Genomic DNA, 24,730 nt, shown 5'->3' on the forward strand with positions numbered 1-24,730 from the left:
TCTGACTGATTCATTAGATACAAAGCTTTACGACACTGTCGTACTTCAAATTATGTTATTAATTATTTTATCCACCTACTTTAAATGTCTTTGGATTGCTTTATGATAACTTTATTTACCTCACTTACCATGCTTTGCTTTCAACAGCATAACTGCGAAACTTGAAAGAGCTTTGGAAAAAGTGGCCCCTCTTCTTCGGGAAATCTTTGTGGATTTTGCCCCATTCCTATCTCGCACATTGTTGGGCAGTCATGGGCAAGAGCTCCTAATAGAAGGTAATACATATTCAGTAGTTCTTTTATTATTTCTTTACATTTTGAACTAATTTTTATTACAGTGAAATGCCAACCATATTAACTATTCACAAACAGATTAAACATAGAGATGTAATTCCATACACTTTCTTTATAGAAAAAGGCCATTTTATAGAAAAAAATGTTTGCATGTCATGGAGAGTAGAAATTACTTTCATTCCTACCTGATTCATGAGTAAATAATCTGAAGGAGAACAATCCATTTGTAACCGATTCCAAGTTTCTTTAATTGTTCACTTAGGTTGCTCAATGTGTTCCATTTTTGCTAAACAGCCAAGGTTAGTATCTCAATAGCATTGTGCTTTTTCACCTTCTAAATGTATTTTGTTCAACTCAAGTGGTTTTTAAAGAACATTATTTATAGCATGGGTATTTAACAAACCTATTGATAAACCGACACTTGATTTTTATTGCCTTGTGTCAAGATGTACAATCTGTGGGCACATTCTATTTTCTTAATGGATAATCAAAACTGAAATATTTTCTTTGGAATAATATTCTTCTTACACTTCAGTTTTCAATATCAGTACCACTGATATGTATCACTGTCCACAAGTTGTATATGTTAAAAGATCTGTATATTCAGATGAGTTAAATTGTAAGTTTGACTGGTGACATATTTCCTGTTCCATATATCTTTAATAAAGATATTCCACTTGGTGGCACATTTTGCTTCTTCTTCCTCTTATCATGAGAAATTGGTTTAGTTTGGACTGCCCATCAGTACATATTTTAATTCTTTGGGATTTATAAGAAATAGCTCCCTTAAGACATATATAAGATTAATCCAATATGTTATATTAACAAGGAAAGGAATTTGGCTTAATTAAATAGTTGAGACAAGTTAAATTACACTGGACAACAAAGTTTGCTTTCTGAACATTTTGGGGTGTATGTTATAGATTTTTGGCTGCTAATCATGAAAATAAGCTGTAATTTAACGTATCATCTAATGCTTTATTGAAATATTCTGTTTTTACACCATGGCAATGTATACTCTTTAGTACCTGTTAGCTATGTTGCACACATGGAAGAAAAATACAAAAACTGTTGTTGAAGCACATCCAGTATAACAAGTACAACTGGAATATTAAAAGTAGTGACCTACTGCTTGGAGTGCAGCTTGGATATGCTGAATACTCTTGTTACATATGTGAATGGGACAAACATGGACGAGAATCATATTACATTAACAAGAAATGATCATACTGAAAGAATTTGGTTTCAGGACAGAAAAAAGGCACATAAGCCACTTGATGACCCAACCAAGATATTTTTGCCTTTGCTTCATAGAAAACTCAGACTTTTGAAAAATAATGTGAAAGCGATGAACAAGAAAGCTGAAGGTTTTGTTATTTGAGACAGATATTTCCAAGAATAACTGATGCAAGATTAAGGAAGACATTTTTGTTGCTTCACAGATCAGACACATCATCAGTGACAAGAGTTTTAAAGATCTGTTAGTGGAGCCAGAGAAAATCACCTGGAAGGCATTCAAGGATGTTGACAATTTTCTTGGCAACCACAAAGCCTCAAACTGCATTCAGCTGGTTGACAAATTTCTAATATTGTACAGACCATGAATTTTCTGCATTCACACTTAGTCTTCTTTCCTGAAAATCTAAGTGTAATTAGTGACAAGCATGGTGAAAGATTTCACCATGTCATTATCACAATGGAAAAATGGTATCAGGACAATGGAATCTATCATTGCTGGTTGACTGTTGTTGGGCACTGTGGTGAGATACATCGGACACAATCAGTTGTAAAATATTTTAGCCCTGCTGAACTGATGTAGTATGTCAGAAACATTGTGTGATTAAATACATTACAGTACAAACATTACAGGTTAATTCATACTTCAAGATTGGTACATGATACAGTCATTCTGAAATTATATTCATATTCAGTTTGAAGGAGTCTATCAAAATCACCAAAAGTTTTTCAGGAAGCAAAATGTTAAAAAATTGTTATCAAATGTTAGAAGTTAAAAGAAAAAAGAAAAATAAGCTCCAAATATTTTGCAAATTAATAAAATACAAAAACACTATGTTGAGCGTACAATATAGATGTAAATAAATGAAAGCATCACATTTCACTATACCGTATTTCCTTTTGGAAAACCAAAAGTTATTCAAAAACAATATAAATCTAAGAGAAAAATAGATTAAGTCCAACAGGGGTTTAAAATAAATCAGCATTCAGCCAGTCAATCAGGTTTTAAAGATAAAAAGCAAAGTGAAACAAACAAACAAAATAAAAAAGTGAAGTTAAAACCCAGGCATGCTTAAGAAAATGAACTACCAAAAAGATGATGGATAACCAATGACTTTCTGACCACTCCCACAGAGAACTGGAATCTTCAAGACTCCTCTTCTCAGGTGTATTCATAGCTGTCCAAAAGCTGCCTTGGTCTTTCCTAAGTGCTCCCATTCAAATACAGGGAGCAGCACTTCCAGAAAACCAGCATTGGCAGCAAAATGAGCAGAACGTCAGCAGGAAAAATAGATTTCTGCCATTCAGCAGCATCTTGGAGTGGAGTCTTGAAAACTGTTTTAAATCATTTAATGAAATGCTAATGACTGGAAAATATTCAGATGCATGTAGCTCTAGATAAATTAGATTCACAAAAGGAGTGTGATTTGAAAGCAGCATCGGAAACATAGACTTAGAACCCAGTTGATTGCATATGCCTTCTGAAGTTCAAGCTTGCATTCTTTTACAACAGCAGAAACTTAGTGGAAAAGTGATAAATTGGCTTTCCCTAGGAGGGTTGAAAGGCATTGGGGAATGGATTGATCACACTTAACTGGAAAACAATTTCATTTGGACCATTTTTGGGAAAATTGACTGACCAAATTTAAATGAAATAGACTGTCAAATATGGAAAACAGGAAACCCAGGCAGTTCAAATGAATATTAGGATTTATTGCAAACTTAAGCTCACTACAAGAATCTGAGTTACTAACGGTCAAAACAAATTGGTTGTAGATAAGAGTGGAACTTAGATCTCTTGTGAGCATGGACTCGAGACAGATGATGCATTTGTCCCCTACCTCAGGCTCAGCCTGGTCGTCTCCTAAATCACCATTTTAATTTATCCTATTTTCTATGAAGAAAAAGCAGTAAAGCCTTAGATTATCAAATCCTGCTATTTGTGGAGTTCAGCCAGTAAGTGCACTTGTTGAGAGGGCAGTGGGGGATCAGACTATTGCTTTCTGCCCCAGTGTTCTTTCAACCAGATCTCTGACTGTTTGTCTACGGAGATTCTCAGTCATCCAGGTCATAGTTTCCCAAAGGTGCTTTTTCAAGAGGCAACTGTACTTACTTGTTTTTCTTTGAAGACGTTTCACCTTTCAGCCAAGAAGCTTCTTTAGCTCTGATTTTCAGCTCCCCACCATCAAGTCAGAGCTGAAGAAGCTTCTTAGATGAGAAACTAAAGGTCTTCAAAGAAAAACAAGAAAGTCCAGTTGTCTCTTGAAAAAGCACCTTTGGGATATCTCTGACTGACGTTTCTCTTGTTTTTTCTTTGGTCTCATTTTAAGCTTCAGTCTCAGATATTACAATTCTGTATTACTAATTCACAAGAGTTGCTGCCCCGTCCTTGAAACGTCTTGCGTGTCCTCCAGATTGTTCTTTAGATGAATGCTCTGAACTATCGTTTGGGGTATCAGAGTTAATATATATCGTGATTAGTTTAAAGCCCATGGTGTCTTGCAAACTACAACAGCACAGCACGTTGTTCTTTTTTTTGAAAATTATACAGCATAAAGAAAATAGCAAGTTTGTTAGTAGTTCAAGAAGCAATTGACTAAGTAGTAATATATTACAGTTTCTTGACTTCTTAAACTTATCAATGGAGCACTATTTGTATCATTCTGTAGCTTTCATTATGTTGATTTTAATCACAAAATCTGGAGTTTTACCAGAATGTGTGAAAAATCTCTAATATAAGAAGTGTGCATATGTAAGTACTGAGTCTTTGTACACAGTACTTATATATGCACACTTCTGTGTAAAATAAACCACAAAGTATCCAAGATTAGAGAATCTTATTAATATTATTAATATATGTAGTCATTTTAATTATGAGAATTTGATTATGTTCTCTTCTGTTTCACTCTTTTTTGTCAGCTGTCTAATAGAAGTGGTTTAGAAATGATAAGTGTCCCATTAATCTTTTTATTCTCTTTTTTTGTTCATGGGAAAAAAACGCCTGATCAACTATACAGGTTGCCTTTTCAAATGAGATTTTTACATTTATTTCATATTTCATTAATTAACTGTCAGCTTCAGAGGTGGGTCACTCCCAGTTCAGCCCGGTTCAGCCGAACCGGTAGTGGTGGGGTGGGAGGCTGTGCCCACCCTCCGGACGCTTCTGCGTGAGCACGAGTGAACCGGTAGTAACCCGGTTAACAACCCACCACTGGACACTTCCGGTTCCGGCGGCTATGGCGACAGGCAAGCCTTTGCCTGCTCCCGCTCTCCCGGTGGGCTTCCCCCGCTTCTGGGGGGGCACAGGATGCCCCGGAGAGGCGTCCTGCCGAGGGAACGGCTTGCGGAGGGTCCTGGCGTCGGCGGCGGCTGGCGGGGGCTTCTCCGCTTCGTTCTAGGCACCGGGGAGCAGTATCGGAGGGCGCCCGTGTGCGCGCGTCTCGCCCCATGCCGATCGGAGAATACACTTCTGAATGAAGCAGCGGCGGTGTGGTGAGAGGCTTCCCTTCTCCATTCCCTCTCTTTTGAATTAATGGACTTTTCAGCCTTTTTTTAAACAAAGTTTCTTTCGGACTTTTGCTGGAGGTGCGGCTAGAGGGAGGGGGATTTTCCCCCCCCCCTTGGACAAGCGGCTTGAAAAGATTTTGCTCTCGCCCCCAGGGGAAGGAGGGAGGGGGAGAGCCAACTAATGATGCCTCACCCCTATAAAAGTGACTTTCCTTGGACTTAGATCCAGAACTTATGGGTGAACTGAGAATTTTCTGAACTTTTAAAAGTTTGCTATGCCTCTGAGCCCAAAACTGGCAGGGCAAGATGGCACACTTCCGTTGTCTTTGTGAACTGTGAAATTTGACTCCACCTTCAAAATTCAGGCTTCCGGTCTTTGTCTCCGAGCCACCCAGAGGAATCTCTTGTGGATTGTGATTCCTTGAACCCTTTGGAGAAAAAAAACTTTCACCTATTGCTAGAGTTACTAAAGAAATTCCCATCTGTCTGGATTCTCTGTCTCCTGGACTCGTCTGCCTGCTCTTCTTCTCCAGCTGCCCAGTCTCTACAGTGATTGATTCCTTTGCTTTCCAAACCATGTCTCCAAAAAGACCACCTCCTGGAAAACCTGGTTTTGCTACTTCTGCTCCAACATCTGCAACATCTAGCCCAGCCACACAGTCAAAGATAACAGAATTGATGCAACCTAAGACTACAGAGATAGACTTTCAACAAATGCTCCAACAAATTTTACAGGGCCAAGAGGAAATTAAGAAACAGCTAAGGGAAATGAAAGATGAAATCAAAGAAAATCAAGTGCAAATCTATAAGAACTCACAGAGACTGGACGTTGTGGAGGGTGGGGTGGCGGAGGCGAGAGGGGGGGTTGAGGCCTTGCAGAGGGGAAACAAAGAACTTGATACCCAACAAATGAAAACAGATTTTGAGAGAATGTCCTTCTATCTTAGATTCCAAAATGTAATAGAAACAGATGGGGAAAATATAAGGGACATAATGACCAATATTTTAGCTGAATACATACACAAAGATAAACAACAGATGGAATGGGAGATAGATCTGGCTTATAGAGTGAACTCAGTATATGCCAGAACACACAATGTGCCCAGGGAGGTTCATATTAGATTCCTTAGGAAAAGCACAAGAGATGAAATTCTGGGTGTGCAAAGGGGGCAAACACTCACATACCATGATAGGGAGATAACCATTCTAAAACAGATTCCCAAAAAAATTAGGGAGAAAAGGAAAAATTATTCGCAATTGGCGAATAAATTATACCAGAAGGGGGTGTGGTTTAGATGGTTGATGCCTGAAGGTATGCTGATATTCTGGGAGGAGAAAAGAATTAGAATTAACACACCCATAGAGGCACAGGCCTTTATGGAAAAAAACAAAGCGAACCTAGAAAAAACAGAAGATACCACAATGGTCACACAGGACACGGGAGGGGCCGGAGCTCTGCCAGCAGGGGGAGAAGGGGCAATACCAAGAAAGCTCAGATCACAAAAATGAATAAGAAAGCCACAATGTTATAAACAAACCGAAAGTAATAATGAAATTATATCTAGATTATATATTATAACAATATAAGCTGACTGAAAAAAATTTTTTTTTCTAGAATTAATATGCTGATCTTTTATGACTATGGATTAATGCTTGATATATGGATGTAACCTATGAGATTGGAGGGAGGGGGCCTCTGTCACACTTGCTACTGCCAAAATCTGTAACCATTCCATTTACCCTTTTCCCTATAAATGTTTTAAAAAAACCAATAAAACTTTTTTTTCAAAAAAAAAAAAAAAACAACCCACCACTGGTCAGCTTGTAAATCTGATAGAATGGAATTACTGTATGATACCTTTCTGTAGTTGTTCTGCTTACTGTACAATAAATAGGATTGCGAGCAAATCAGTATTTTCCATTAATTGAAATAAATATAAATTGTATAGGGACACTGTTATCCCCAGTGACTCTTTGTTTATGTCTGTTTAAAACAAGTTTCAGTATATCTATTTGAAACTACAACTATGAGTAATTAGTTTCATTGAAGGAATGCATTTAATTTCCAGAAAAGTACATATGTATTTGTCTGACGATAATTCTGAATGACATTTTTACTTTTACCTTTGAAAGATATTCATTTAAAGATGAAATTTATCAATCCTTATACTAAGTCAAACATTATTTTGAATACACATGGGATATTAATGCTACTGTGTTTTTTTATTATTATGGAAACCTGCAGAACTAAAATTGAAAGACTATTTTGGCATTTTTTTGGCAAAGGTCCATAAATGATCTTTGAAAATTTCTAACCTGCATATTTTTCACTCTGCAATTCTCCTCCTCCTCTAATTAACTAATTAATTAACTCTAATTAACTAATCCTCCAAACTAATTCAGAAGAGGCTTACCCTATACGCAAAGAATCAAATTTATATTAATTCAGGAATGAACTAAAACTTTGTTCCTTCCATCCATCCATCTATCCACCACTGAATGATTCAGTTTACTCTCAGCTTAACTTTAGTATGTATCTCTAACTAATATATAAATCACCCTATTGGAAATTCAGTAGTATACAGGGAAAATGTTCTCTTCTTAATATACAGTAAATAGACATTTATATTAACTGGGCGAGAAACATGAACATAATTTTTAAAATATAGTGGACACTGTATAATACTTTCTGTTGTGTATGTTATTTATCTAAAATAGAATGTGTACCTGCAAAGTAGGCAAGTAAAGTGTTCGTCAGAATAACCGTGGTACTTCTACAATATCTGCAAAACGGAAAGGATGCATAAGGCAGCCTAATTATTAGAACTATTTTTTTTTAATTCAAGATATAGCATGGTATTTAAACTGGTGAAACATCCAGGACAGAATGGGGCATAACATGGATTTAAATTAAATTAAAACTCAAGAAGTTTGCTTTGACACTAGAGTATATATTCCATATATACTCCATATATATTCCATTATATACTAGTTGCCTTGAATCTTCAAATAAAAGAACAACATGGGATATTCATTCGCTCATTCATTCATTCATTCAATCAGTCAATCAATCAATATAGAAATAATCTGTTCTTAGGCATATATGTTGAATTGAGCAAATGACATGGCTCCATATTTCTAAAATGCATATAATTCCTTTTGTGCCAGTTTGTAGCTCTTTCCATGTTTCATATAATATAAGGTTGACTTTACTGTTGAGTGGAAAACACATATAATATTATCACAAATGGTTTCTGATTTAAGATAATTGGAGATTATTCTGAGAAATCTTTGCTAGATACATCCTACTGAAATGTTACAAAATCTGACCTACGTAACTATTTGACAAAAAAAGCAATTTAACATTTCCTCTTATAGTTAGTGCGTTGCAGAATTAATCCTTCTTTTTACTTTTTTACAGGACTGGTTTGCATGAAATCAAGTACCTCAGTGGTTGAACTTGTTATGCTTCTTTGTTCACAAGTAAGGTGATTCCTAGTTTTTACAAATACTACTTTCATTTTTTTTCCCTTTGGAGAAATATAATTATTAGATGTATAGATTTGTTATAGAGCTGGTATTATAATAAACTCCATTATAAAGACACCCTTATTTTTCTTCGTTTAAATAACCATTGATAAAGCCTTAACAAAATAATACATAATTACATAATTACAACTGATCTCAACAACAGAAAATTCAACGTAGTGTGACGTCAGCAATTTATTAGCAATTATTAGCAATTTATTTAATTATTTGGTTTGTATTCCTTTTTGACAATATTGCCTGTGAAAGCTAGTTAAAATAGGACATGACATTAGAACAATTTGATATTGATAAATAGCAAGGTATCACATAATAGACAATTGGAAGCATATGATTGAAACGCATTGCAGATATGCACATGAATACAAATGATGTGCATGGTTGGGAATTGTTGGGTCAATTGCTGTAGGACAAGCATAACTCATGTTCAGGAAATATGACCATCAAAAGTATCAATCTGGAGATGTGACTTTGTTTTTATTCTAATAGATAACAAATCAAAAGGTAAGCATTACTCTGAAATGAAGTATCAGCTGTCATTTTAATCTGGTATATTATTTTTTGCAAATAATTTAATATCTGCTTTTGAATGGGGTTACTTCTTTCCACACTTTATATTCCCTTTAATAAACTTAATATAAAATAATATTTAAAGTGCTTATTCCTGGAAATATGCCAAATTCATAATAGCTGTAGGCTTGCTATTAAAATGTAGAACCACATTTTAATAATAAAATTATATTTGCAGATGTTAACATGTACAGTGCTACCATAAATGAGAATTAAGTCTGAAATATACTTTGCTTACTCACATTTTGCTGATCCACAAACTGATTCTTCAAAACATCCAAAAAAAAGAAAGAAAGAAAGAAAAAAAAAAAAGAGAGGAGAGGACTTTTTCTACCAGTCAAAACATCTAAATAAAGATGTATATATTTGTAACTTTCATTGTGGTCGAGTTTCAAAACTTTTCTTGCAAAAAAACTTGTAAAATTTGTTATATAATAATTAAATCCTTGGTTCAAGAAAGTCCCAAATATTTAAGTCCACTGAATTCTCTCACAAGCTGTTCATTGGCTGATGCTTAGACTGGACTAATACAATATATTCTTCCCTGCTCCTTGTTTTAACTGCAGCTCACAGAGATAAAGTGGAATGCTGCATTACAGCTTAGTGTGTTTTGATGGTCTCATCATCTAATCATAGGTTTAACATTACTCATTTGCTGGCTCCAGGAATTCCTGCCATTAAGGACTCTAGAGATGTAATGTGCCTCAAATATTGATTGTGGGAAGAGTGAGAAATTCAAGCTTCTTTGCTTTTTCACCTTCCCTTCATCCTTATATAGAATTTGTGCAATAAAAAAGCAATGTTTTTAAATTTGAAATGTTATCCTGGAATATATATGTAGATAATATTTATACATATTCCAACTAAATACATTATTTTTAAGACAGTCTTAGATAGGCTTATAATAAACTTTCACTTTACTTCTGGCCCCAAATATTAGATCAAATATTTTATTTGTAGTTTCACAAAATAAAGAAAATGTTCATTTTAAAAAAATTCTAGAACTGTTTGGAGTCTACCATAGAACTGTACAGTGCTTCAGATTTGACCTCCAGATAGTGCTCAAAATGCAGGCAAATCAACTTACCTCAATACATTAAAACAGTTGTGTCTTTTTCCCAAGTTCACCTCATTATCTTCCACAGCTGCCCCACAATCATGAGAATACTTTATTTAAAGTGTTGTACTTTGTTAAGAGGAGATCCCCTCAGTGTTTCAAATGATATTAATGAATTCTCTTATTAAGAAGAGGAAGATTCAACAGATTTCTAATAAGGACATAAAATAGTTGAAAATACAAGTTAAGAATTGACCATCACCCGAAGAAGGAATTCTTAATTGATTAAAAATATAACAAGAAAAATGGTATTTTAAGTTGATGCATATATGTTGCAACAATATTTTTTAAAAAATATGCCTTTTCCAACACATAAAATATTAGTGATAGAAGCAGTATACATCTAGTAGAACTTTCACATTCACACACACAGCTCATTACCTTTTTCTAATGATTTTATTGTTCTTTATGAAATATGAAGCCATATCATACAATCATTTTATGGCTTCACTTCTAGTTAGGATATAGAGAGCCAAGTTGGCTGTCTTCCAACATCCTGTCCTCCTTGTCCTGGAGGCCAAGGGTAATTGGAACATACTTTGGACATAAACTAATCCATTTTTTTTTCTCAGCTGGTGGTACACAGAAGCAGTCTACCTGGGAAATAGGCTACTTGTTTAGAATGATGGTAGCTGCTAGAAAAAAACCTGCATTATTTCATTCTGTGAACAGGAAAGGAAGTTCTTAAAATGTTTTACTTTTGAGGATGAAATGGTAAATATAGAGTGGAACAGAAAAAGTAGTTAAGGATGAACTGCATGAAACATAAATGTAAATTGGAATACAGCCAGCTGTATGAATAATGCTCAATCTGTAATATAGACAGATTCTTCTTTTTGCAAGAAAGAGGTAAGACATCCCCATTGGGTTTGCAGATATTACAGAGATACTGTCCCATGCTCCCACACTGATTATTTTGAATAGCCTATTATAACCAAGTTGTCAATCCCAAGTGTGGTCACTAAATGACATGTATGCCTATAGAAATATTTCACAAGACCAGTGTAATCCATTTGTAAAAGCAGTAGTAGTAACAAATGTTAGCTATTAAAATAAGAGCAAAACAAAGGGTTAGGGTTAGGGTTAGAGGCATTAAAAAACCTGATATTTTTCTAACATTAGATTTCATATTAAAACATTTCATTGAGGTTTTAACTTTCTATTTTTAATCTTCTGAACATTCAATGGGTTTTTCTGTGGTTTGATTCTGTAGTTTTTCAGTCCTATTGACTGAAGCCTGTTTAATCATTACATTCGGTAAAATAATGTATTTTACCAGCTCCCTAGTTTTTTGTATATTCTCCCTAGAACTGAAGTTTCCTCCAAGCATCTTGGGGCATTTGGAAGAATAAGTATTGCAGGGAGAAAGGAAGATAAAGTAAAATATCATCTCTGTTTCCATTGAGGGAAATTTCCTGTGTAAGAAAAAAGCTTTTTGTTGGTAGAGAAACATTCCCCCCTCACCCCAAATACTGGTGATACAATGTTTGAGATTTTGATTTTTTTTTGTTCAAAATTAATTGCACTTTGCAATCTGTGTTAGCGGTCTGTTTTGAAGATAAATGTATCTTCAAAAAGATAGATGATTGAGAAGGCTTTTGAAGAAGTTTATTTACATAAACTAGGGTAATAGTAGACATTGAAAAGGAAAGGGAAATGCAAAGTTTGTTTTCTTTTCATTTGCTACAGCAAATTAGATGCTTTTATGCTCTTTATTTGGAAATTCCATGTTAACGACTACAGATTAGCAAGGATGTCATTTTTTTTCTTATCTGAGCTCCTGAGTAAACTTAACATTGCCAGCGGCTCATGTCCAAGGTATGGTCTAAATTTACATGAAATATCACATTACAAACGTCTGAAGGTACATGTCATGGATAATTCAGTTCATATGGGCAGGTTTTTAGACTCTGAAGGATATGCAATCAAGACTGTCCCCAGAGGAATTATGTCTTTGTGAAAAATTTGCTTTAAGCTTTACAGAAACTCCTATAGGGATACTGCATTATTCGACACTGAGAAACCACTTTGTTTTTTATATTTTGATTACTATTGTCCTTTTACAATAGTTTTCTTTCATGTGTACTAACCCTCTGCATTTCCCAAATATGAGCCTGATACTTAGATTGATTTGGTCTGCAATGGCCTTACAAAATTTATAATAAATAACCACATACTCAATACACATTAATTGGGTTAATTTTCAGGAGTGAGTGAGATTAAGATGGTGATTTTGATAAGATCTGTCCTTTATTAACTAGTCTTTGTTTGCTATAGTCTAGTCTTATATGTCACAACTGTGGTACTGTTTTGTAGTAGATTTCTCAAATAAACCATGACATTTCCCCCAAGGTTTGGTTTTCCTTTTTAAAAGGATATTTGGTATTCATTAATATTTCTTTTCTTTTTTGCTTCAAGAACTACAATAGATTCTAAGAATTTCCAGATTGTTGTAAACATTTTCTGTTCAGAGTAGTAATATATTCAAATATAATTATGCTATTTCAAATGGGTCTTCATCTTTCTATTGCAAATAACAACATTAAAATAAAACATTTTTCTCTATTAGACCCATTAGTGGCAGAAATAAAGTATCAGGCTTAAATATAATAATTGTTTAATATAGCAGATACTAAAGTATAGAAACTGCTCCTTGATTCTGTTTGGAGATGCTAAAATACATTTACAACATTTTATTCCTCTTCTGATTAACAGAAAGGCACTTTCTTGTTGTGGTAACCTAACTAGTTTATATTTAGCGAAGCTTTTTAACAAGGAGACAACACTAAAAGGAAAAATTGCAATTCCAATTTTAGAATAAGTTTACTTTCCTATATACTATAAGATCACTTTTGAAATGTTACTTGGATATTTAAGAAGTGTTTGATTGCTAATAAAAAAATTAATAGATAAGAATTACTATGAGATTTACTTGAAGAGAATACAAAAGAATTCTACTATACTATATTTTTGAACTCTTATTCTAAAGCGGAGGATAATACTTAAAAGAAATACCCATATAATAATCTGTTTGGATAGTAACATTAATATGATTTATTGACTCAATAATACATTGAGTTAATTTAAGACAGGTACTGCTTTTTAAAAAGTTATTCAAGTTTATCTTAATTAATCTTAAATTAAAAAATAAATAATTCCTACCCCAAACTAATAACAGATCTATAAAGTCCTTCCATGTAAAGGCATACACTAACAGAAGTCATTTTCTTACAGCATCGATATTCAACAGAGCTTCAGAGTTAAAGCTTGACTGTGTTCTTGTTTATAGTGTTGCTACTTAATATTCCAATATGATGGAACTGATTGAAGAAGACAATGCTTTATGATAGCTTGTATTGTTATGCCTGCTGCATTTTTTCCCTCTGACCTAATCATTATGCTTCATGCATCCGGATTAGATTACTGTGAGGCATGGTATATAACAGTCTTAGAAACGTCAGTTAATTCTGAAATTGGCAGCAACCAATTGATTCAACCTTCAGGCACCATTTGTACTTTTTTAAGCAATGCAACTATTAGTTGACATTTGAATCAAATACAGAGATTTTAATGAATTGCATGCTGAATAGTTCAACTCCCCTCCCCCTTTTTTGCATCATGGTATCTCAAGAATTGTTCTGAGATGAAACCAGTAACCAGGGTAGGCATCCCAAGAGCCACTTACAGATCCCAGCAGCTATGCTGAGCTTGCAACTGATTCACCATCCCTATCCAGAGAAGATGTTTACCACATCCAGATCTCAAGATACTATCAAATGAGGGGGAGACAAAGATTATTAATTAATTAATTAATTATTTTGCAAATCTAAAGCATCTTACATTAAAAATAGAAATATAATATTTGAAATTAGTATAACAATCTAAAAAATGAAAACTTTCAATCACTACATGACAGATATAAAAATTAAAACACAGAAGGAATTTAAAATACTTATGTGACATTATATAGCATTGAGGCCCAGAAAATAGTGGCCTGAGTAGTTTTATTATTGGCCAGGAACATTATGAATGATCCATCAAGATTATGGCATTTCAATAAGTGTTTAAGACAAGGGAGAGAGAAATAGGAAAAGCTTCCTGGAAAAGCAAAATGTTTTCAAAGGACAAAAAAAAAAAAAACCAAGAAAGTGCTTGGAAAAAGTACCTTTGTGACAATCTGCCTGTAGAAAATCAATCAAGTATGAACCGTTGACAATATATCTTGTCAGCTTCTCCCCCCCCCCCCCAAGACTTCCAGTCTATCATTTTCTTGATTCCTCTCAACTCTTGGCTAGGTGGTTCCATATAAGTGGGATTTGTAACTCTTGTGGTTAAAAAAAGAGAAAGAAATAAGTGTCTGACATTTCATTGTGTCTTTCCTTTGCACTACTCTATTTACTTGCTCTTTGGACAGTGAACTTGCTTTTGGTTCTAACCTTGGACTATATTTATGACCATGAAATTAGTTTGACATATTTAGTATGCTAATAACCCAGATAAGAAGCTGCTGTTCATGAGGCCAGGACACACATAAACCTATCTGTCAGGAGGAATTGCAATGATGGAACTGGCTCCTGATCTATTAGTATCTTGTTCCTTACTCTGTTTTAAGTGTCGATGTGGGAAAAAATACAATAGATGGGAATGACATATTTGAAATACTTTGCAAATGTCATTGGATGTTAGCAGATTAGTTAAAAACATGGAATCAAATTCTACCTGAATCACATATATTCTGCTATATTCTCCAGTCCATTGTACAGTAATCATTCTATCTCTGTAAACAGAAATAGTCTTGATGTTAAGACAGCCTGAGATAGCAGGAACTAGGGTTATTCACTTTTTTTTGTTTTTGTTTTTAAATTCAACAGAAAAAATATGCCCTGTTTTGTATGTTCTGCCTTAAGAACTTGAGATAATCGCATTGCTCTGTTTTTCATAATATGCCCAAAATCTATTGAAATACTTTTGGGAGAAATTAAAAATATGGTTAGAAAAACCCATGTTATGGCTAGTTTTCTAGATGAATTCTTCAGAAGATTGACCAATTGACAAAGATAAGAGTTTTTAACCTCTGCATTAAAAAAGAGCTAGGTGAAGAACAATTATTGTCGTATCCTTGCTAGAAATCTATTTAAGAGGATTTAGGATGTTATGTCAATATCTATAATTCTATGAGCTGGTTTATAAATAAACCAAGTTGGCTTATGTGTTCCATTTTCATGTGTTTCTCTCAGGGGTTACAATAAGAAAATCAGAACATTCCAGTTCCCATTTAAATTAACCACAATTTAGACATCATCTGAATCCTTAGCTTAAATTTAGGTTAAATTTAAGTATGATTAGTTACCTTATATATACCAACTGCCGTATTTTTCAGAGTATAAGACACACCTTTTTCCTTCAAAAAAAAAAAGAGGCTTAAAATCTGGGTGTATTTTTCAGAGTATAAGACACACCTTTTTCCCTCAAAAAATAGGCTTAAAATCTGGGTGCGTCTTATACAGCATTTTTTGCCTCCTGAAACCTGCCCCCTTCACCAAAATGGTTGTGCAGAGCCTTTAGGAGGCTTCCAGAGTGCTCCTGGGGGCTGGGGAGGGCAGAAATGAGCAAACAACAGGCCGTTTTTGCCCCCCCCCAGCCCCCAGGAGCACTCTATAAGTCTCCTAAAGGCTATGCATGCCCTTTTTTTGACAAAAAATGGACCCATTTTTGTGAAAAATGGGCCATTTTTTGCTCGTTTTTGCCCCTCCCCCCTTTCCTAAAGGCTATTCATGCCCTTTTTTCCCGAAAAAAACAGGCCATTTGTGAAAACAGGCCATTTGTGGGAGGTCTGCAGAGTGCAAAAACTTTTTTAAAAAATTTGCCTCTTCAAAATCTTGGTCTTATATTCCGGTGCATTTTATATTCCAAAAAATACAGTATATGGCAACTCTTTGTTGGACTCAAATGGCATGACTAGTTTGCAAATCTCTACTGACTTTAGACATTAGGGAATGACTCATAGTACTAAATTATAATTAAACTAATCTTATATGTTATAGTTCTCTTTTAAACAGTTATTAGAAAGGAAAGCAGTTAAGGAGAAGAAATATGTTTCTTAAAGAAAATAGATATCCAGATACAGTATGTCTCCTCTGCTTTACAAAGTCAGCAAGAAGCCAGAAAAATATCTATTGAATCAAGATGGCAGGGAGACAAAGCTTAGAGTTTCAATATTAAATCGTAGTTCTACATATAAGCCCTGCCTTTCTCAGCTTTATAGTCTATACTCTAGATAAGTCATATTTGACAGTCTTCTACCAAGTTCTGAAGAAGAGATTTTGAAAGGACCACTATTTACTGTCAAGCCTGGTTATGGAAACTGAGTAGAATGTAATTTAATCATTTTTAGAATTTCATCCACAACTGAACTATAAAAACATACAATGAAATATATTTATTTTCTAAAATTTTATAAAATGTATGGTTTAAAATGTTATTATTTGAAAATTCATCAGCAAAGTTTTTTTTAATAATGATCAAAAGAAAACTTCACAAGTGGGTCTATTATTTTCGATTTAGATATCTGATGCCCTTGAACAATGCACAGTACTGCATTACATTTCAATAAACTATAGTACCTATAAAAATAATGTAAATCAAAGTTCTGAATATTTTCAATTGATAAAAATGCATTTTCAGAAGAATTGCCACTTTCTAAAATATGGGTTTTTTTCCTCCTCTCCTTTAGGAATGGCAAAATTCTATTCAGAAGAATGCTGGACTTGCTTTTATTGAGCTCATCAATGAAGGAAGGTAATTAATTTAAAATCTTTGGACCAGTAGTCATTTTGTATTTAATTCCATTAGACAATATCTTCACCATCTGCTACAAAAATACCAGAGAATGAAATATTTTAATTAAACTATTTTACAGTAGAGATGTTTGGCATAAAATACTCAATTTGTTTATCCATGAAATGTTGAAACAATGAACTCTATGTTTATTTTTTTAGAATACTTATGCAATAGTTATAAGATTTATGTGAGAACTAAACATCATCTTACAAGGGCAGCACAGGTTTTTTTTCCCCAGACAGATTCTGCGTAACCCAATCTATAATCCATCTGTCACTCCATCTGCTTTGGAGCATCCTGTTCATAGTGTTTTAATGCATTAAGGAGGAAGTGCTATTTTTATCATAATTCCCAATGCTATTTTCAGGTATTTTAACGTCAGATAGACATTTTATGTGTGCTATGGTATTATGAAAAGAGTTAATGTTCTGGATGCAATCTAGTTCTGTTAGTTTTGTTCATAATACTGTAACATTATACTCTCAACATAGTAAGTTTAGTGTTTATTTTTAGGAAAAAATAAAATGATCTTTTTTTAAGCTTAAGAACTATTTAAATATTAGTAGTTATCTACAGCATTTTTGTTTTTTTGTTGCACTAATATATTATTTGCATCATTATATGTAGGAGTAAACAAATGGTAGCAGCTGTTTTGAGAATTTCTAAAAACCTCTGATTTTTAATTTGTTCTGTAACTTAAAATACTATTTGCAATTATAAAATGATAAGATTCAAATTTATGAAACAACATGCTGTAAGAAATATGTTAATTTATAACATTAGTCTTTCTGATAGGTATATTTTGTAATTTTCATGCTGGATTCACTCAGAAAGAGATATACATTTATTTTATTTTAACTGTGAGGAAATATGAATAATCTTTTTGTGCAAATGTTTTAATTTGATTTTTGAATGAAGAAGTAATATAGCGTTCCCATGCTAATCTATATGAATGAAGTACTAATATTTGTAGTAGAAATCAGTAGCCACAGCTGAAGTTAACATCATTAAGAATATTTGGATATAGAATGTAGATTAATTAAAAAAGAAATGTGTTTTTCTTGTTTCTAAAATGTAATCACTTTTAACGTTTGTTATATAGACATTTTTTTCTGACTATAGCGGAATTTATGTTAGAAGTCCTGATTACAGTTTTATAGGCACTGAACAAATCCCAGTTTTGTGTTCCTTCTTTAAAATGCTAATAGTGTTCTTCCTCTGATCAAACAATAATTACAGCAATAATCATTGATTTTTCTACATACATTCCTCTATATTTATATCTATATCTCCATATATTCTCTATATCAATTACTACTGAATATATCATCTATATACTTCTTTATAGATGTCTAGATATGGTTACGTATCTCATGTGCATTGTTAAAATGTATTCTTTTTAAACATCTTTTTAAAATTCATCAATTTTATTTTACTCTGAAAAAAGCAAATTATTATAAGTATTCTTCTTAGTAGGTAAAGTGTGAATGCTATTCATCAATCATAGCTAGAGAATGCAATTGTGCTGTTGTCAACAATTAACAGGACATAAACAGTTGATGAATGTGTACTTGAATTAAAGTGCTCCCTTAAACTGCCTGAAATTATAAAGCAGATCATTTATAGGAATCTAACAAAGGAGCTTTATAATTAAAACAAAACAAGCTTAATGGATTGTAAAATTGCTTATAATTACTATACATTTATGATTGAATTTTAAATTGTGGATGGAAGAACAGTGCAAAAGAATTTGAGAACTAGAGAACTTACATTTTTTTAACATACTGAAAGAAGTTCCATAATTCATGATGATTCTTGAAAAAAATAAAATTAGTTTTATTAAACACAATTAAAATTAAATTAATTAACACACTCAGCAGTGTGTTTAATAAAATTAATTAAAGATGGGCAGCCATACAAATCTTTTTAAATAAATAAATAAATATAAATAGATTAAATTAAATTAAAAGTCATTACAAAGAATTCCAATAATAAATAGGTTAAAACTTACAATTAAATATAAAATCACTTCCATGGCTAGCCTAAAAAACAACTATTTTGTCTCCAGAGTTCAGAAGTATGTATAATGCAATTTCTTTAATGCAAGGCTCAGTACTGTTTTAAAATTGCTCTCAATTTTCAGTTTCAAAACGATACTGTCATGTATCATGCGAGTCAGTTTGGTCCAGTAATTAAGGCATCGGGCTAGAAACTGGATATTCTAGTCCCAAGTCTTAGGAAAGAGGCAAAGACTTGCCAAAAAACCCTGCAGGAATCTGTCTTGACAGCCACCAGGAGTAAACATTGACCCAAAGGAACATATACACACATACAGTATATCATGCACTTTGACCAAAACACATTTCCAAATCTTCCTGTATGAGAAGGTGTGTAGTTTCACAGCTTAAGGCTTTTATGAACAGATAAATAATGCTCATCAACGTGGATGATTAAAATGTACAGGACTATTTATAATGCAGTCCTACAAGAAAGGAAGTCTCTCAAAATTCAGTGATCTTTACTCAGAACTCTAAGATGTCACCAGGTTTAGACTTTGGGGAAAGGAAGAGCCTAAATGAAAGATAGGGCTAGATTTCAGGTTTTGAGAATATCTCTGTCCCTGATGAGAGTAGGAGGAGCAGCTGGGGAGTGAGTGACAGGCCAAGTACATAATGTGTATTTTGTTGAGCAGGAGAAATTCAGGAAAGCTCTGAAGACATGCCTGTTCCATCTTGCAACTGAGAGACTACTCTTTGACTGAAAGAGGGATTGCTGATGTGTGGTATCTGTATTCTTGGCATTTATCTTTTTTTATCCTTCCATATTAAATTGGCCTTTTTCTGGCTTTGCAGTACTTTATTTGAAACTGAGAAAAGACAGGCATTTTCTTTCACAGTAAAGGATTGGAATTGTTCTGTGTTTTCTCATCAGCAAATAGTAGTACTAAGTTCAGAGCTCAAGCAAAACATTTGTTTTTGAAACAGTAGCTAAAAATGAAGCAGTAGCAGCAATAGGTCACCTGGCACCTGGAGAAGACAAAAAAGAAAATAGAAAAATATCCATACCAATTTCATTTCTGCTTGCTTTATCTGAGCTATAAGGTCCATGGAAACAATTGCAAGTTTATATAATCAAAATTGTTGCTGCATTTTAAAGTGGAATTCCTGTCAGCATTATTTGGAACTTAGTTTCCTTGTTCTGGTTACCAGAACTCATAGGATCTTTAAATGCTGCCAAAATATATATTTGGTTCAATTGAGTCATACATACAATTTCCAATTAAATACCGGTTAACACAGGTAAAATACAGAACAAATTTAGATAATTTCTTCATGGAATAAATACAACAAATCTAATTATTTTAGATGTGCAAATCAGTAATTCAATTCAAAATATAAAATAAAGAATAGATGCAAAGTAAAAGGGAGACATAAACATTCCCTTTAAAAAGATGTAAGACTGGTAAAGCTCCAATTTCATGACAGAAATCCTTGCTGCTGACCTAAGAGAGAGAACAAAAGATTGCCTTTCCTAAATACCCAGTTGGGCTAATATAGAAAATAGTTGGAGAGCCCAGGTAAATTCAATTTAAGTTGCAGTATAATTTTAAAAAAATCTCAAATGGATGACTGTAACACCCCAAGATACACAGAAGCTTATCATTTTGAAAATAACCTGGAACTTAGCACTTTGACTCTGTCAGAAAAAAACAAGAAAATATTCTGTCTGGTTTACAGGAATTTTATCTTTCTGAAACTACCAACACTGTTATAAATAGGGTGATTTGGGAGTTCATTATCTAAGTATATAGTATCTACAGCAGGGGTGAGAACTTTAAGACTTGTGGACTTCAATTCCCAGAATTCCCCAGCCAGCATGGCTGAGGAATTCTGGGAATTGAAGTCCACAAGTCTTAAAGTTCTCAAGTTTGGACACCCCTGATCTACAGGTTTCTTTGGAAAGTTTGATAGAAAGAACAGCAGTTTCTTTCTTCACTTCATTCTGCTTGGTTAAGTTTATAGGATTACCCAAATAGTAGGCGGGTGAATGTGCATTTGCGGGCCTTGGAAGATATTAGTTATATAAGTCTAAAAGTCACAAAAAAGAAAGCAAAGTCTGGATCATGGCATAACTGTTTTTAGCTCACTAGAACAAAAATACTTAACAGAAGAATGATGATATTATGTGGAAAATCAAAAATTAAATATTCAAAACTAGCTTAGTTTGATTAACCTGGTACCTGAGAAATTCACTGTTTGACTGAAATAGCACATGACTAAGAAGAAAGTCATTCTTGAAGACATGTTTATCACACCTCTGGTATTCAGAAAGCTGCACAAATTTGATTAAGATTTGAAAGCATTCATTTTTTCCCTTTCCAGAAAGAACATTCAGATGTTTAGTGAGAAATTACTTTTTAAACTGCAAGCCTCACACTTAGAATCATTTGTTTTATTTTTTTTTCTATCTGAAGATAACTTCAAACAGCTTGATTAAGGAAGAAAAACTATGTTCCTGGTACTAAATTTCTTGTGGAGTTGGGTTTGAAACACACAGTGATTCTATAAAAGTCTTTTCCACATTTGGTCACTTTAGCTGCCCAGAATCATTGGGACCTGGATGGCATATAAATTTGTATAATAAGTAAATAGTTAATTGGATTATATGGACTGTATTAGACATACGGATGTCTAACTAAGTAGTATGCTTAATACAGGGGTGTCCAAACTTGGGAACTTTAAGACTTGTGGACTTCAACTCCCAGAATTCCCCAGCCAGCATGGGAGTTGAAGTCCACAAGTCTTAAAGTTCCCAAGTTTGGACACCCCTGGCTTAATATGACTCTTGTATAGAACCTGTCTACAGAAGTACATTACCTTCCTTCTGCCACCCAGGTTGAAATGTCATTAGAAAGTAATGATGGGAAATATATCCCCGAAGTCACACACAACCTTTGAAATTCCATTTGTGGTTTTGAATCCCTGTCCAACTAAAATTACAGAAAAGTTAGGATCCTGTTTTTGTTTTATTTTTTGGTAGAAATACTTTACATGAAAATGACTGCATAAAACGTAATGTAGGATTTCCTTAGTTAGCAAAAATAAAGTGAATCTTATTACCTTACATAAAAAAATAAAAAGAGAAAAGAAAAGAAAGAAAAAGAAAGACACACAGACAGAAAAAAAGAAAGGAAAGGAAGGAAGGAAAGAAAGAAAAGAAAGAAAGAAAGAAAAAAGAAAGAAAGAAAGAAAGAAAGAAAGAAAGAAAGAAAGAAAGAAAGAAAGAAAGAAAGAAAGAAAGAAAGACCCTAATTGGTCGCATATTTGATATTACATATTTGATATGTAATAGGTGCATCCATTTTGGTGCTCCATCTCTTAAACATTCGATATTGGGTTCAATCTCTCTCAAAGCTGTATTAAATTATTTGGATATAAGTATTCTTCTACATCATCAAGTTCATTAAAACTAGGAATTTTATTATAAAGATTTCTGGAAGACACCTTACAATTCATGTATCAAAACTAATTTGATAGTAACATATAGTATCTGAGATCCTCTTGATTAAAAAAAATGCAACTGCATGATTTGCTTTTCTGACTTTGTCAGAAATCAGAAACATTCCATTAGGAACTGGAATGATTCATTGTAATAGTCAGTATACCTTATGAAAAAGAAAACTCCAACTAGAGAACATTTTTTTAATCCACAATATCTCCAAAACTATTTGCACTTGAAGAAGCAATATAAAAAATAAAACTTCTAAAAGAGTTATTGTTTAAAATCTGCTAAAGTCTGTGATAACATGTTTATTGTATTTAGTTACATCAGGCATACTTTAATATTAACTCTTATATGACAACCAAGTAATAGTGTTTATTTTAAAAAATAAAGAATAATTTTTGATTAGATTATGCTTTTTATGTATGGGGGCTTTTCACAAAGTTTTTACAACTCAATTTGTCACTAATGAGCCTGAATTTAAATTAGGAAACTAAAACAGTAGTCTTTTGGATTAGTGGGAATATTTAGAAGTTTGAGAGTGTCTTTTTGGGACTATCACATAATGGTTATCATGACTGATGTGGTCACTTAGAAAAGTAATGGATTTCAGCCAGCCAACATCTAAAAACGTTTCTTGGATCTCAGTAGGACCCAAATGCATTATTGATAATGCAGTTTATTTTCAGGCAGAAGTTTGCTTTCTACATGCTATCTTCCATATTCTTTTTTCAATGTTTTCCTAAAAAGTAAAATTGGGGGAAGGGAGAAATCTTGATCAGGGTCAAGCAATACATGGTGTCAAACTGGTGATCTGCAGACCGGATGCATCATGCACAGATCATGCACAGCTTGGCTCCACAAAGGCAAAAAGGTTACTGTACATTACGTGACATGATCAAGTTTGACACACATGCACTAGTGGGACATTTTCACTACTGTGTTATTTTACAAGCCCAGGTGGCTTGCTTGAGTTAAAAATTGCAGAGGAAACTTATAAACTTCTTAATTAGGCCACTAGGATGAATGTTGATGAAAAATTGCTTTGGAGTTTTGACAAAACAAATAATTAATAAATTAATAAATTATTTTTCTCAATGAAACAAATGAATTTGTGATTAATGCAATGTATCATGTCTGAGATCAATTTACCTTTTCCTCTAGATTATTGTGTCATGCAATGAAGGATCACATTGTAAGAGTTGCAAATGAGGCAGAGTTTATTTTGAACAGACAAAGAGCTGAAGATGTACACAAACATGCAGAATTTGAGGTAAGCCTCAGTTGTTGAAACCCCGAATTTCTGTTTTCATCTAACTTGTCATCATCCAAAAATAGATTTTGAAAGGAAAACTTGTTGTTATTCAAAATGTATATTCATTTTTAATAGAAATCATATATTTAAAGTCTATAGAACCAAATAGTATTATAGTCAGAAACTTTTTAATTCACATTTTTAAAAGTAACAGTATTGTTCTGGTACTGCTGATGTAGATTACCAATTCCATTACAGTTAAAATTTGTTATTAGGATTGTCTGAAATTTCTGCTGTACTACGTTGATTATTTTTACCAGTAACACATAATGGTGAACATATACAACATACCTTCCTCTTCCTATTCTCCACGCAATAATAACCCTAGGAGATTACTTGAGCTATGAGAAAGTGACTGGCCCAAAGTCACTCAGCCAGTTTTTCATGGCTAAGGTGGGAATAGAATATTTTTATTGGAAAGGATGAGCAGAGAATTACAGAAGCATATACTGAGAATATATATTCTCAGGTGTGTGTGTGTGTGTGTGTGTGTGTGTGTGTGTGTACTCTTACATACTCTCAGCAGAGTCATACAAGGTGTGAAGGTGGACTTCCAGTTGCACCTCCAGCGCCTTCGGAGGCTTAATCCATGAACACCATGGTCAGCTCCGATAGGCCTTATTGGAGGGTCCAAATTCAGACTATAGCCATTCTAAAGGAGTGGTGAAGCAAAGGGGGACTGCCTAGCAGGTAGAGGGGAGCTGCATCTCCCCCTGACTAGGAAAGCCCCCTCAGCCAACCACAGGGAGCAGCAGCAACAAACATGGCTGCCATGAAGCCGAAGACAGCCTGAAAACCTAAGAC

General features: G+C 33.7%; 1 protein-coding gene across 2 annotated transcripts in view; it reads left to right on the plus strand.

Moving 5' to 3' along the window:
* Positions 1-24,730, plus strand: part of NBEA (neurobeachin) — a 370,152-nt gene that overhangs the window by 139,440 nt on the left and 205,982 nt on the right. For both annotated transcript variants that reach the window (XM_081951245.1, XM_081951243.1), the window contains 4 exons: positions 148-275; positions 8,458-8,519; positions 17,003-17,067; positions 23,776-23,884. In XM_081951245.1, coding sequence (XP_081807371.1) covers positions 148-275; positions 8,458-8,519; positions 17,003-17,067; positions 23,776-23,884 — 364 coding nt within the window. The remainder of the gene's footprint in view (positions 1-147; positions 276-8,457; positions 8,520-17,002; positions 17,068-23,775; positions 23,885-24,730) is intronic.

This window comes from Natrix helvetica, assembly GCF_964273705.1.
Source record: "Natrix helvetica genome assembly, chromosome: 4".
NCBI classification, from domain to species: domain Eukaryota; kingdom Metazoa; phylum Chordata; class Lepidosauria; order Squamata; family Natricidae; genus Natrix; species Natrix helvetica.